The sequence below is a fragment of the Raphanus sativus genome, chromosome 4 (genome assembly GCF_000801105.2).
Source record: "Raphanus sativus cultivar WK10039 chromosome 4, ASM80110v3, whole genome shotgun sequence".
In the NCBI taxonomy this organism is placed as follows: domain Eukaryota; kingdom Viridiplantae; phylum Streptophyta; class Magnoliopsida; order Brassicales; family Brassicaceae; genus Raphanus; species Raphanus sativus.
The window spans coordinates 33,121,889-33,136,490 of NC_079514.1; the positions used below are offsets into that span (position 1 = coordinate 33,121,889).

Consider the following 14,602-nt stretch of genomic DNA (forward strand, 5'->3'; position numbering starts at 1 on the left):
AAATCTTAAGGGCGAAGCTAAACAGAATTGTTTTGTATGTATTACAAAATCACACCAATCTAGTAGTTTCTAACAACCTTTTTGTCATTGCACCGCCATACATAATATAACATTTCTTCTTTGTATTGGAAAAACCAATATCAATTAATTGTTACTTAGAGAATACTTCATATACCCGTAAACAACATTTAATCCTGAGTTATTGAAATGTTAAATTCTTTAAAAATTGTTAAGACACCACAGATTAAGTTGAGTGAGTTTTAGAATTTTTGTGGTGTTGTGAAGACGAAGTTGTAAGTAATACCGTAACGTGTGTGACACAGAAACAAAGCCTGAAAGCACATGATATTTACTTTAATGCATGGATATTTAGTATCCGAGTCATTACATAAGGACAATCTCTCAAATCATATCAAAGTATGTACATATTAAATCAACCAATAATTGTAAAATGGCTAAATTTTGGTGCCAGCTAAACTCCAAACACAGAGCTTTCCACTCTTGTCTCCAGTGAATAACAAACCTTCAGGACCAATTGTGATTGTGCCGACCGTGTTTGTAGAGAACATCTTTCCTCTCTCTTCAAAACTTTTGCATAGCCCCCAAAAAACAGAACGAATGAATAACAATGATTAAGGTCAAAGCAAGTTTTAGTAACAATATTGCTAGAGAGACACAAGACTAAGCTCCACTTACGATGGTAGATCACATATGCTGACAGTTCCGTTTTGGTAAGAGCAGAACATGATCGGTTTGCCCTCTGCATCACTCATCCCACAAAGAGTATGCACACTCTGTTTCAAACCACAAAGATAGAAAACAATAAGAAACACTTTTTTTGTTGTTAAAACTTAATGTGGTTAGTTTGTTATGAGGAGAGTGGAGATAATGTGTGGTATACAAAACTTACTTGTCCTTGTCTCCGTGTATTAGTAACTTTCAAGCTTCCATTTTCAGAACAAGCCCAGACGTTGATGGTCCCATCCAAACAAGACGATATGAGATATTGATCCCAACATAGGAGGGAGGTGACCGTGTCGGTATGTTGCCTCAGTGTCATTGTACATTCCAGTGTATTGAGATCCCACACCTTTATTGTTTTATCTACAGAACCAGAGTATAGCCGCTGACCTCCAACAATAAAGCAAGTGACTTCACCGCTATGGTGTCCCTCCAGAGATGTGAGATATGTGAAAGGATCAGACTCGGTGTCAGTAGCTTTCCAGACGGATATACTACCAGACTGCACAAAAGCAACTTACTTTAGAACCAACAAATGAAGCAGATAACTAACACAAGTGGAAAGCAAAAGAGAAAACTAAAGTACTTACGCTTGTCCCAGCAAAAAGCATTCCATTGCCAACAGTCATAGCACGGACCTGACCAACCACTCCGTTAAGATGCAAATCTTTGCTGGTTTGAACGTTAAAAGCCTGCATAATTGTATATAAACAAAACCTATGAGACCAGTGCCAAAGACAACACTCAAGAGCACAATTACAAAAACGTATACGAGTTAAGAGATTCCTTAAACTAACCTTCACAGCATTCGGCAAGCCAAGGAAAACCCATGGGCCTTCACTCATTAACGACCCAGCTTCCGCCTGGAGGTGGATTGTATGAACACACTGGCCAGTGTGACAGTCCCATATTCGCAATGTACCATCGCTACTGGCTGAAAAGAGTTTATCTGAACCCTGAGGAAGTGCAATCCCTTTCAGACCCTATAGACAAACAATCGGTTATAGCCAATAGTGAAGAGTAACAAAGAGATATTTTAAAAAAGGAAACAAACCTTCTTGTGTCCTTCAAGAGCAGCTACCATGACCATCCCGGGGAGGCTAGTCCAAGAGTGCAAGAAAGAGCAATGATCACCCTTCTTGCAGTTTCCAGCTTTCCAAAACTTACACACACAGTCCTTAGACTTGGGACTGCCTTTATCACTAGACCCCCAACCTTTAACGTATGAAGCATATGAGCTTCTTTGCCCATAAGCAGCATCCTTCCTCTGCTGGTATGACGACAAGGCATAGGTGCAATCATTCTTCCTTGGCATGTTGCCATCTGATGCCGTCCAAACTAGATTCCTGGACCACTTATTTGGACCCTTAATGTTCATCCTATTGTCATAAGGTCTTCTCGGAACTATATCAGAAGCAAACCCTTGTTGTCTTTCCACTCCAAAGTTCCTTTCCTTAGAGTATCTCCTTGGAGCCTTGTAGTAACTCATACTATAAAAAACACATTGAGAAAAACACTGACTTTAGCAGACTGTACCCACATAGAGACGATCTTGCTTCATCCATGATGATCCACTCAGAAGAGTAACACGCTTCCCAAGGAGTACCAAGACTGAGAATAAAAAAAAACTCCAATCCCCTCTGATACTCCCAGGTTCATTCATGATGCTCACATTCCAAGTATCGTAGTGCACCAAGTCCACAGATATCATAAACAAAACCTAATAAATCTAATCGTCATTCCTAAGCCCTAACCCTAATCTAATTCCTGAAACGCCGTAGATTATCGATCCAAGCAAAACCCTAACTATACACACGAAGAGAGCTACACATCAGCGAAACCCTAGCTTCGTGGGTAATCAATGCGGATAGGACGACGAGAAGCAGCGGAAAACACAGGAATTGAAAGCACGAAGAAGTCATCGTAAGCGTCGAGATCCGTAGTCGAAGAAGAAGCAAACCTGAGAGAACGATCGAGACCTTCGATTCCGGCGTGGGCGAGGAAACAAAAAAAAAAATTTAAATTTTGACGCGGGGAGCCAAAGCGATGAATAATAAATCAGCTCTTGCCTTGAGATGTATTTATAGAGGGACGGTGAGGTTTATCGGTATGGTTTCTTTATTGGGCTCAACCGCTCAACTAACAAGGCCCATATTCACATGAGCTGAAATTATATGGGTGAATTTTCATTTTATAGTTTCCATTCTATTTTTCTTAATTTCATATTCTACTAAACTGCATCACATGAGTTTTTTTAATAAAAAAATATTATTGATATAACAAATTAAGTTATATATATTTTCATGAGAAATTGCACCCCACATACACTAAACTTTTGTCCTAAATCTCATACCACGATGCATTTTTCCATAGACACAAACTTGTCATATTATAGGTGTTTTTTTTAATTTCATCATTATTTTTGATTTTTAAACCAATTCTCTCTATTTTCATTGAACAAATAAATAAATATTTTAAATATTTTCACATTCTGAAATTCTATTGGTTGTCTTGTTTCTCTATTTCATCTCTTAAATCGTCGTATATGTTGTAGAATTCAGAAAGATATAACTGTTTTTTATTTTTAGGTATTATTTTTCTATGTTTTAGCAATTTTCATGCAATTTTTTGCATCATCTAGCACTTACACATTTTTAAGAAGTGAAATTCACTATCGTCAGAATTTGTAAATTATGTGTGACTATTGGTGACTGATCAGTTTAAAAGAAAAATTTTCACCATAAACTTTTTGAAATAGTATAAATTTATCAAAATTTTAAGTTATGACTCTCTTCACAATACAAATTTACAAAATATATTTAGTCATGTTTTATAGTTCGCCCGGAGTAAAAATAATTTCAAAATCATGTTAAAAGTATAAGAAAGTAATTTGATCTGATACTTAATACCTTGGATACAGGTCTATACAGTATTTTATTAATTCTAAAAACTTTCTTTAGAATATAGTAATTTGTTTTTAACGGGAAAATTGAATGTATTTAAAACTCAAAATAAGTCTGAAATTAAATTGATTTAAGATAAGATCCTAAAAATAAATAAAGGAAAACAGCCGTCTCTCGGAGCCGACTCTCTTCACAATTCAAGTGTATACTTTAAATATTAATAGATCCATACTATATCACATTTTTATATAAAATATAGATCAATATAACTTTCAAATTAAAAAAAAAAATAACTTTCAAATTAGACAATATTCTTTTTGTACATTCTACTTTAAAAATATTAGACAATATTCTTTTTGTACATTCTATTTTAAAAATATAGAATAGTATGAAATAATTTTACAACTCTCTGTCTCTCTTTGTGCTTAGATCTCTGTATATGCACATGGAAATAGTATATAGTTGAAGATAAAATATATGCATGCGCTTAAAAGAGAGAATGATCCAGTATACCAATTTTTCATAGTTTCCGATGCATAGTAGTCATTTTATTAATTTCTTCTCTACAAGTCAAAACTCAAAACTAATCGACGGCTAGAAAAGAACGATCTTGGCGTGGCGTGTGGGAAGCGGACACTGTTAACTGTGACAGCAACTAGCATTAGCAAGCACGAGACGTTGCTGTTTAAAGACAAACCTCACCGGAACTAAAGCGTCCACTCTGCTTTCATCCTTTTCTTTTGTTTTCTATTTAGTTTGCCAACAATTCTTTCTTCTTTTGATAAGTTCAACAATCTTTTTTTTTTAAGGTTGGAGTCGGAAAAATCTATTTCTCTCTCTAAAAATCGCTATGTTCCATCACTAGACAAAACCACCGTCTTGCGTGTGCTTTCGGCCGGCGGATTGGCTCTCTTAGCCACCGTCGATCCGGTTCTCCGTTTTTATTTCTTTTAATGCATGTGGTTATCGGCGGGAGAGGGTCTCTCGGATCCCTTTCTCTTTCGTTCCTCTTCGGCTCCGGGAGGACGGGGCGTTTATCGGTCTCTCCTCGTCGGCTCTTTTTTCGTCTCCGGCATCGCATCTCCCACTTGATGGATGGCCGGCGTTTTGACTCTGGGGCCGTGCCGTACCTTATTCGGTGGTGGTCGCCGGCTTCTGCTTCTCGGGAAAGTGTTTCGAGCTGTGTGAAAAGGGGGTGCCCTTACTGTGGTGGCAGCTGGGATAGGAGTAGGTTTTGATCTCTTCGATTGAAGCTAATCTTAGGCTCGGGCCGATGATGTTTGACTCCGAATCCTATACCCCTAATATTTGTCGTTAGGGGTGGATTTCGGTGGTCGTGGTGATTTGAACCGGAAGTTCCGGTGGTTCTGTTTCGATTTTAACAGCGTCGACTTTCATCCTGGCAAGGAGTTGGTGAATCGCGATTCCGGCGAAGTGTCCGTTAACGGCTCTGGCGATGATCTCCGACCTTCGAGATGACGAAGCTTCTTTCTCTGCCACGCGTCTCTATGCTCCTGCAGTCCCCACACGTGGAAGATGTGCTGGTGCAGTGATCGGTGGAGAAGATGGGTCTCGGTTTTTACTTTTGGGTTTTGGAGATTATTGGTTTAGTGGGCTTGGTTTACCCGGTTGGGATTCTTTGTTTGGGCCGGTTTATGGGCCTTTTGTATTATGGTTTTCTTTAATAATATTTAGATGGCAAAAAAAAAAAAGTTCAACAATCTTTTTTTTTCCAAAAAAAAATATTTGTATTACTCCATATCTTAATATGTGTATCGTTCCATAGCATATATGCTAGAATTGTAACTGCAGTATAAACTTATCTCAATAAACTCAAAGTAGGATTAAAACAAGTTAGTTTTAAAAAAAAACAAGTTCTAAAGAACTAATTACCTCTAACTTCAGAAAATATCACAATTTACATGTCTGGGTTTCTGTATTTATAACTACACTATCTTCATTTGTAATTTTGTATCGTTCCTTTTATAAATAACTTTAACATGTATCGTTTGTTTTGTGTTGGTCATCCTGCTGATATGTGTTTGATAAAGAATAAAAACGATGATAAAATTAGCTTCAGGCTCCTAATTTGTTTAGTAGAATAATGGTTGGTTATAATATAAATCTTAGAACTACTATTCTATTATTTTAAAATTTAACATTGTTTCTAAATTTATAAGAGTTTGATAGTAATATAAAAAGAGTCACATTTTTCTCTTGATATAGACCACCTTCTTTTTTTTTTGTTAAACCACCGTCAAATATAATATAGCATTTTGAAATTTCTATTACAGAAATGTCGTGATATTATATATTATTTAACCTATTTTATTTTCTAAATGGATGAAGTCTAAAACCAACTCTAGTAGTTTTTCACTTTAAAAAGAGAATATTTCAAATATATTTCTTCACTATTTTTTTATTAGTTTATTATACAATATTTAACTTTAAAAATACTAGAAGTTTATCAATTTATCTTATACCACAATTACACTAATTATAAAATAAATAATTGTTTTAAAATTAAAAATTTATTACAGTATATAATTTAAACAAATATATACTAAGTATACTATTTAAATGTGTAAAGTTATACTATATAATTTTATTTTGATAATAAGCGAAGACATATAAAAATATATAAAGTGAGAATCATTTTATAAATAGAAAATCTCATTCTAAAAATAGAATAAAAAAGTATTATTATATATTTGGATAATATTGTTTATTCCTTTATATTTGGTGCAACATATAATACATTATTAAAATGATTTTTGTCTTATATTTAACGTATAAATGAAAAATATAATATATTATTAGAAATGTCCTCTAAGTAGTGTGCATATGTGAAGACACACATGATATACTTAGTGGACAATTTTTTTTAATTCTAATTTATATCTCAAATTCTTCTACAGAAAAATAGAGAAATATTTTCCTTTAAAACTTGTTCATAGTTGTATTTTTAATGAAATTAGCTAAATTCATTTTTCACCCTTTTCAAGTTATATAGTCAAAGCATATGAGAATATTTAATTTCATTAACTTTTATTCAACTTAACTTAAATAGCAAAACTTTAGAAAAATATTTAGTTCAATCACATTTTATTTCTCTCTTGTGAGCATTTAGACCAAAAGGTTTTTTTCAGCCAGCAATAAAGTTTCTTTTAGTGCAAATGTTTTTTCAATTAAAAGGCCGATTTCTTTGACTTTGAATATCTACCCAAAAAAAAGAGGTAGGCTCCACCAACTGCTTTACTCGAACTATTCCTTAGGACCACTTGCAAGAACTGACACGTGCATACCTTTCGAGAGAGGACAATCTTTTAAGCTGATGTGAAGCCGTGTAAGCTGTTTCCTTCAACGGGTATTCAAGTTTTACACATTACTTTCTTTTTTTTTTCTTTTTTTGTCAAACTTTGTATTTTTTTTTCATCTAAAAGTTTTATTAAAAAAAAGGACAGACCCAAAACTGGGACAAACCCAAACGATACAAACCAGTCCGAAGGCCCAAACGACAAAACAAAACCCAACAATAGGGCAAACGAAATGGACCACGTCCAAACCCACAGACCAAACGGTGCACACCCAGCCACGTGTCTGATCCCTTCGCATACCAGCCCACGTGTTCAAACCGGTCACCGTTCGAGACACGTGTCTCCTTTCCACCGAATCGGAGACCAAAAGCCGGAAAAAGCAAAAGACACGCGTCAAACTTTGTACTTAAACTTAAACTTGGTCATTTTTTATATTAGATGAAAATTGACAATACTATTAAGTAGATGATTGGTTGGGGCCGTAAATGTTTTAGAAAATCAAAATTTAATTTAGAATCATATATATTAACCAATCATACTTTTTTTTTAAGATTACTGAAAAAATATTTCTGAAAAAATTATTTCTGAAAAAATTTAAAAAAATTCTAGAGAGTTTTATTTCTACAGTAAAAGATAGTGTTTTAAGAAGTCACTAGATACTGACCCGCCCTCAAAAGGGCGGGTACATTTTTTGTTCTATATTTTCTTAAAAAATTAATTTTTATACTTATATGTGTTTAGTTATATCTTTGTTTTTCTTTGTATAATATTTTTTCTTAAATAATTAATAAGAGATTTTTATAATTGTATTAAAATAGCTGGATCACACCTATATCAATAGATTATGGTGTTGTTTTAAAGAATAGATAAAAACTGCTTCATTGTAAAATTATTTTATAATAAAACTATTTCAAAATACTTAAGCTATGTACACATTATATCATATACATAAAGCATATATATACATATGCTGTATATTGAATCAAATGAATATCACTAAGCTTTTTAAAGGATTGGTATATTTTTTGTTTTAATTATTTTGAAAATTTTAATTTTTGTATTTGTATTTTTTGTAATCATATTTCTGTTTGATATTAATTTTTTTATATTAAATATGTCAAATTACATAATTATACACTTGTGCTTAGTAAAAATTATAACTATAAATTTTCAAAGGGTGGCATATTCTTTTTCTAACTTTTTTTCAAATATATTTTTTATATTTGTTTTTTCGTTGTAATCATATTTGTGTATAAATCTTAATCAAAATTTATTTTATAAAATAATCTAATCTATTTAAAAGTTGATTATGCATAAGTTCTTTGTAATCATATATTTGTATACCATTTTTTAATTATATTTGTCTTTTGTAGATCTTGACCTGTAGGTATAATGTTGGTTTATAAGATTATGTATAAATAAATAATAATAATTTATATACATGTATATGGATTTGGCATAAAAAGTATTCTGATAGTATATCCTTTACATCCATGCTAGAAGAAGGTAACCAATTGATGTTTCTGTTTATTCAAATTAAAAAAATATGTATCCCTTTAGAATAGGAATTTAAGTTATACAGAAGATTCACGTACACAATATTGACGTGTGGGAAAGATATGTTAGGTTTCAAATAAAAATATTGGCCGTGGTTTAAATGCAGTTACACAAAAAGGTCCGATTGTTTTGGAACTAAAGAACAGTTATACAATATATATTGACATAGTTAGAGTTGTGAATATGATTTTAATACAATTATAAAAATAATTGGACACAACATTTATCAATTGGACATGTTGAAGAATTAATAGAATAGATTTGAAAATTTTAATTTTTATATTTGTATTTTTTGTAATCATATTTCTGTTTGATATTAATTTATTTTATATTAAATATGTCAAATTACATAATTATACACTTGTGCTTAGTAAAAATTATAACTATAAATTTTCAAAGGGTGGCATATTCTTTTTCTAACTTTTTCAAATATATTTTTTATATTTGTTTTTTCGTTGTAATCATATTTGTGTATAAATCTTAATCAAAATTTATTTTATAAAATAATCTAATCTATTTAAAATTTGATTATGCATAAGTTCTTTGTAATCATATATTTGTATACCATTTTTTAATTATATTTGTCTTTTGTAGATCTTGGCCTGTAGGTATAATGTTGGTTTATAAGATTATGTATAAATAAATAATAATAATTTATATACATGTATATGGATTTGGCATAAAAAGTATTCTGACAGTATATCCTTTACATCCATGCTAGAAGAAGGTAACCAATTGATGTTTCTGTTTATTCAAATTAAAAAAATATGTATCCCTTTAGAATAGGAATTTAAGTTATACAGAAGATTCACATACACAATATTGACGTGTGGGAAAGATATGTTAGGTTTCAAATAAAAATATTGGCCGTGGTTTAAATGCAGTTACACAAAAAGATCCGATTGTTTTGGAACTAAAAAACAGTTATACAATATATATTGACATAGTTAGAGTTGTGAATATGATTTTAATACAATTATAAAAATAATTGGATACAACATTTATCAATTTGACATGTTGAAGAATTAATAGGATAGATACCAACTAAAGTTACAGCAACAAATCTACATGTATTATTCTATAAAGATAAAAAATAAAAGCCACAGAACTTACTAAGCAGCCAGGGACGGATCTACAGTACTGACTACGGGAGCACGTGCCCCCAACTACTTTTTAAAAGTTATTGAGTACAAGTATTGAAGCTAAACTTTTGTAGCTCAGTTGGTATAAGTGCCCCATTTCTTTCCGACGTTAAGAGTTCGAGCACTCACAACATGATATTTTTTATGCACCCTTAATGTTCTATTTGGCAATAACACGTTTTGTTTTTATCCTTTTATGTTATAAACCATTGTGTGGATGGACCATAACCAAGTACTTAACCAAGTACTAGACAAGTCCAACAAGTACAAGAGGAAGTGCAAGGAGGTTTACATCCGGTCTACATCGGTTCATCTACAAACCGGTCCGAGATTAGAAGACTCAGTCAACCTCGTTATCATCACCTTGACCAAGTCTTCATGTATGACATCAATGTAGTCAAGAGTATTAATGTGTAGATTTACTTCCTTGTAAAGCATTTGTAAACCCTTGTACAAACCACTATATAATGTGGTGTTGGCTAATGAGAAATACACACAACTTTCTCACAAATCACTCTCCACATTCTCTTTAGTTTATAACACGTTATCAGCACGATAGTGCTCTCCACCTGAGCTCTCTTTTCCGGCCATCTTTTCCGGCCAGAAAATCTTAAATTCAGGCGTAACTTTAAACCGCCGTATCTCTCAAACCCTGTGGAGTCAGACGACGATCCACCTATCCAACTGAAGCCCAAGACGAGAGGAATCCGTTGCCGAAGACGGCTTGTCGATCCGATCTCTGACGCGTCGTCAATCGCATACACTATCCACGTCGCCGACTCATGGTTTTTCCGGCCAGCTCCTCCACCTCTCTCTCAACCAGCTCATCTGTGGATTAGCTCTCTCTCATGGTGGTCCATTCAGATTCTTGTGGTGTAAAAGGGTAAACTAATCTATCCATAAAATCTAAGAGCACCATTATATTTGAAAAGAAATCTAAGGATCTATATGAATCCATAATATTAATCTTGTTTCTATGATCCATTGATCCATAAGAAACTTGATTCTGAATTACGTTGAATCCATAAAAGTTATAATTCTCTAAAGGTTTTAAGTATCTCAAAAATAGATTAAAATACCTAAAGATCTATATGAATCTTGTTTATAAAAACTTATGAACCATAAACTATTTGAGATAGCTTAAACCTATGGATGCTTTGGCCAATTTACCAGATGTGATAAACATGAATGTATAATCTGGCCAAAACAAAAATCCATGAATCCTTTTATGTGCCACTTTCGGCCAGATCTCCCAAATTCAGTCAACACATCTATAAAATCGAAATTAAAATCATTCATTGCATATCCTTGACCAATAATTTTTTGTATCTGTCAAGAGTTTTAAAACTTTTCTAAATGCAAAATCAGATTTTATAAACTGAAAATCGATTTTATAAATGCTTGCTTGATTTTATTAATTGCATATCTTTGACTGAAAATGTTTATAAAAGTTTTATAACATATAGTCTTGATTTTAAATTGATATGTCATAAGATAGAATAAATATGCATGAAATCATTTGATCATATAGGTTGATAGCTAAATAATTGAACCAACCTTGAATAGATTTCATATCATATTGAATATTGATCACATAAGTTGATAGTTAACCTTGATCTTTTACCATGCTTGAAATTGATGATCAAATTATAGTAATCTTGTTGCATACTTGATAGCATCAGTTTAGTAAAAAATTTGAATCATCTTGAATCATCTTGAACCAACTTTGAATGCAATTTTCATATTGTTTAAAATCTGACCATACATAATTGTCATATTGCTAAGACTGAATTTTTGTTTGCATATCATTGACAATCCTGATAATAGTTCATATAAATTAAAATTGGTTCATATTACTTGCATCTAAATGATTCACACTGCTTGCATATAATTAGACCAAATCGGTTTTTATTTAAACTTAGCATGTTTGCTTTGATTGAAATTATAAACCTGTTTAAACCGATCAAACATGGATAAGTAAATTGTTAGATCATTCACATATCATGAACTGATCATTTCCATGCATCTTCCTGTCATATAGTTTTATTAAGAACTAAGCATGCTTGTCTTTATTAAAATATAACCAGCTTTGAAACCAATTGATAGAAAATCTAATTGAATTTGGTTTAGACATTTGCTGAAAATTATAAATTTTCTTGTCTTGGTTTACCCGGTAAAGGGGGGAAGGAATCGGTTATTATTTTATGATTTTTGAAAACCAAATATCCTCATGCATTAAGAATCACATTTATATTATTTTTGGTCCAATGCTTAGGACAGAACATCCGATTAGTTCTTGAGCCATGCATTTATCATTCGACCATTGTGATTGATTTTCATCCATATTGCTTGATCTCATTTAAAATTATGATTGATCCTTATTCAAAATTCTAAAGGGCTTGGAAACCCTATATGAAATTATATACATATATATAATCAATCCAAATATGAATTATAATTAAAAGGATCACTAGATGCAGTGATCAATTGATCATTGTCATACTAGAAATGCTTAAAGCAAATATATTATATGATTTGGGGGAAGCCTTATTAAATCATATAAATTATATCATATAAATTAAGGCTTCTATTGCTTGCATAAATTCTTGATGCTTGAAAGCAATGTTAATTCAGATGTTGAAAATCATCTTGAAATCTAAATCTTGGTGACTATATCTAAATTTCTCACTTTTGAGATAGATACAAGGCGATTTTCTTAATCATAAGCCATCACCTTACTGAAAGTCTCAATGATCAATATCTCACTATTGAGAATCCTCTCGACCTTTGGATAAAACTTAAATTCAGAAATGATCACCATAATACGGTGCTATTACCAAAGGCCCTATATGATTTGAGGGACCTAAAGACTCAAGACTATAAGTCTGTGGATGAGTATAACTCGGCTCTATTCATGATAGTCTCAAAGTTGAAACTGTGTGGAGAGACTATCACATATGCTGACATGTTAGAGAAGAAATTCTCTACATTCCACAAGCAATGTTTTGCTTCAGCAATAATACCGAGAAAAGGGTTCCTCCACATATGCAAATTTAATCTCTTGTTTGTTGCTTGCTAAGTAAAACAATAAGTTACTCATGAGGAATAGTGAGATGAGGCCTCCTGGATTTTAAGGCATTTCCTAAGGCATATACGGCCAAAGAGCCATATGAAAGAGTCAAACCATGGCCATGTAAAAGGCCATGGAAGTTGGCAAGGGTGTGCGTGGATATCACCCACAGTCACTCCATAGTCGAGGCCGAGGCCAAGGTTATCAACCTAGCCGTGGGTATAAGTCTGATTTTAAAAACCCATGCCTCGACAAAATTTGCTTGCCATCGGTGTAGGCTGAACAACCATTGGGCCAACCAATGTAGAACTCCCAAACACCTTATTGAACTCTACCAGGAGAGCATAAAGGGATAGAACCCTATGGCCCATTGGGTCCATCTAGATGGTGCGAATAATTTCGACCATAAGAATGATGATCAACTTGAATACGAGACTTCATATTACCTTAAAAAGGCCAATTAGATTTCGACATCATTTTATTTTGTCTTTGTTCTCTATAGTGGACCAAGCCACATTAATTTAAGAGACAAAAGATATTTTTCAAGGTCATGGCTAGTCCAACCTTATAATGCCTAAAGGCACACATCTGAAAAATCTCTGATGCATTACATTCCCCATAAATCAAAGTGGAATTTATCAAAGTTTCAAAGACATTCATATGAATGGTCTATATATTGAAACTATGGGCAAAGAAAATAAAGAATTCCTTATGATTTATGAAAATGCCCAAGGCCAAAGGAAAGTCCTAGAGACTATGCCTACTATATCTATAGGCCTTCTTTGAGCCAAGATAAATATGATTGTGGGTTAATACCCCAAATCACTTTCCAAAGAGTTCAGAGAAGCCTTTAACATATGGCACGACATGCTCGGCCATCTAGGCTCTATTATGATGCATAATATACTCTTGAACTCAACTGGACATTCCTTGAAAGAAAAGAAAAATGGTCCGACCAAGGCATTGCCTAAAAGGCATTATATTCACCCTATAAGACCCATTGAATTAAGAAGAAAATATGGTTTCCAACAATGGGCAAAAACGAATAAGATTACCTAAATTAAAATCGACTAAGTGGTCGAGACTACATTCTCTATTGATCTAGAGATCAATATGATATTAGGCAAATAGCCAGGGCAATCATAATCATGTTTGATTGACCCACGAAAATTATCACTTAGATGGCATTACCATACTTAGCCATCTGAATTATGATGCAAAGATTTAAAAAAGGCACAAAAGCTATCCCATAAGATGCAATTTATATCTATGCACAAGGGAATTTATTGTCCCAAGCACCACGAATTAGAGTATGTTCATGAGGGGGAGTGAGGACAAATCCCATGATACATGACCATACTGAAATCCGTGAAACATGGTCCACAACCATATTACATATTGGTTGAATTTATGAGGATATGACCATTACCTATAAGGTTCAAAATCTAAAAGTCCATATGCTTGGGGACATCATGAGTTATAAAAGATTAACTTGCATCAGGCCATTGATATTATATCAGGCCATATAAGTGATAATAAATATTCCCACCTCAGACTAATACGGGTCATGAGTCCAGACATATATCATATTAAGATATTATGAATTAAGATATTATGAATGAATCCACCACAAATATATGTGCCATCTAAAGATCATATGATCTTAGAATCTCATAAGGAGGATTGGGAATATATGTTGGATATATATTATGAATATACTTTCTCCATAAGTTTAAAAGAAACCTTGAGCCAAAATGGGTGATTTAATCATAGGCCAAGGAACAAGGATTACATAGGGTTTATGAATCCCAATATCCAACATTTGAAAGGAGAAGTAGTAAGCTGGTAAAGAATGGTATCAACCATCATTGT

At 32.9% G+C, this 14,602-nt stretch overlaps 1 protein-coding gene across 1 annotated transcript; it reads right to left on the reverse strand.

Annotated features, from left to right (window-relative positions):
* Positions 1-424: 424 nt before the first annotated feature.
* On the reverse strand, positions 425-2,779 carry LOC108850770 (zinc finger CCCH domain-containing protein 59-like). Its single transcript, XM_057006783.1, has 6 exons — positions 1,796-2,779; positions 1,539-1,724; positions 1,332-1,433; positions 911-1,243; positions 697-794; positions 425-588 (listed from the first exon to the last, which is right to left on the reverse strand). Exons 1-6 carry the CDS (start codon positions 2,228-2,230, stop codon positions 456-458), a joined length of 1,287 nt encoding a protein of 428 aa, XP_056862763.1. The 5' UTR covers positions 2,231-2,779; the 3' UTR covers positions 425-455.
* Positions 2,780-14,602: the final 11,823 nt, after the last annotated feature.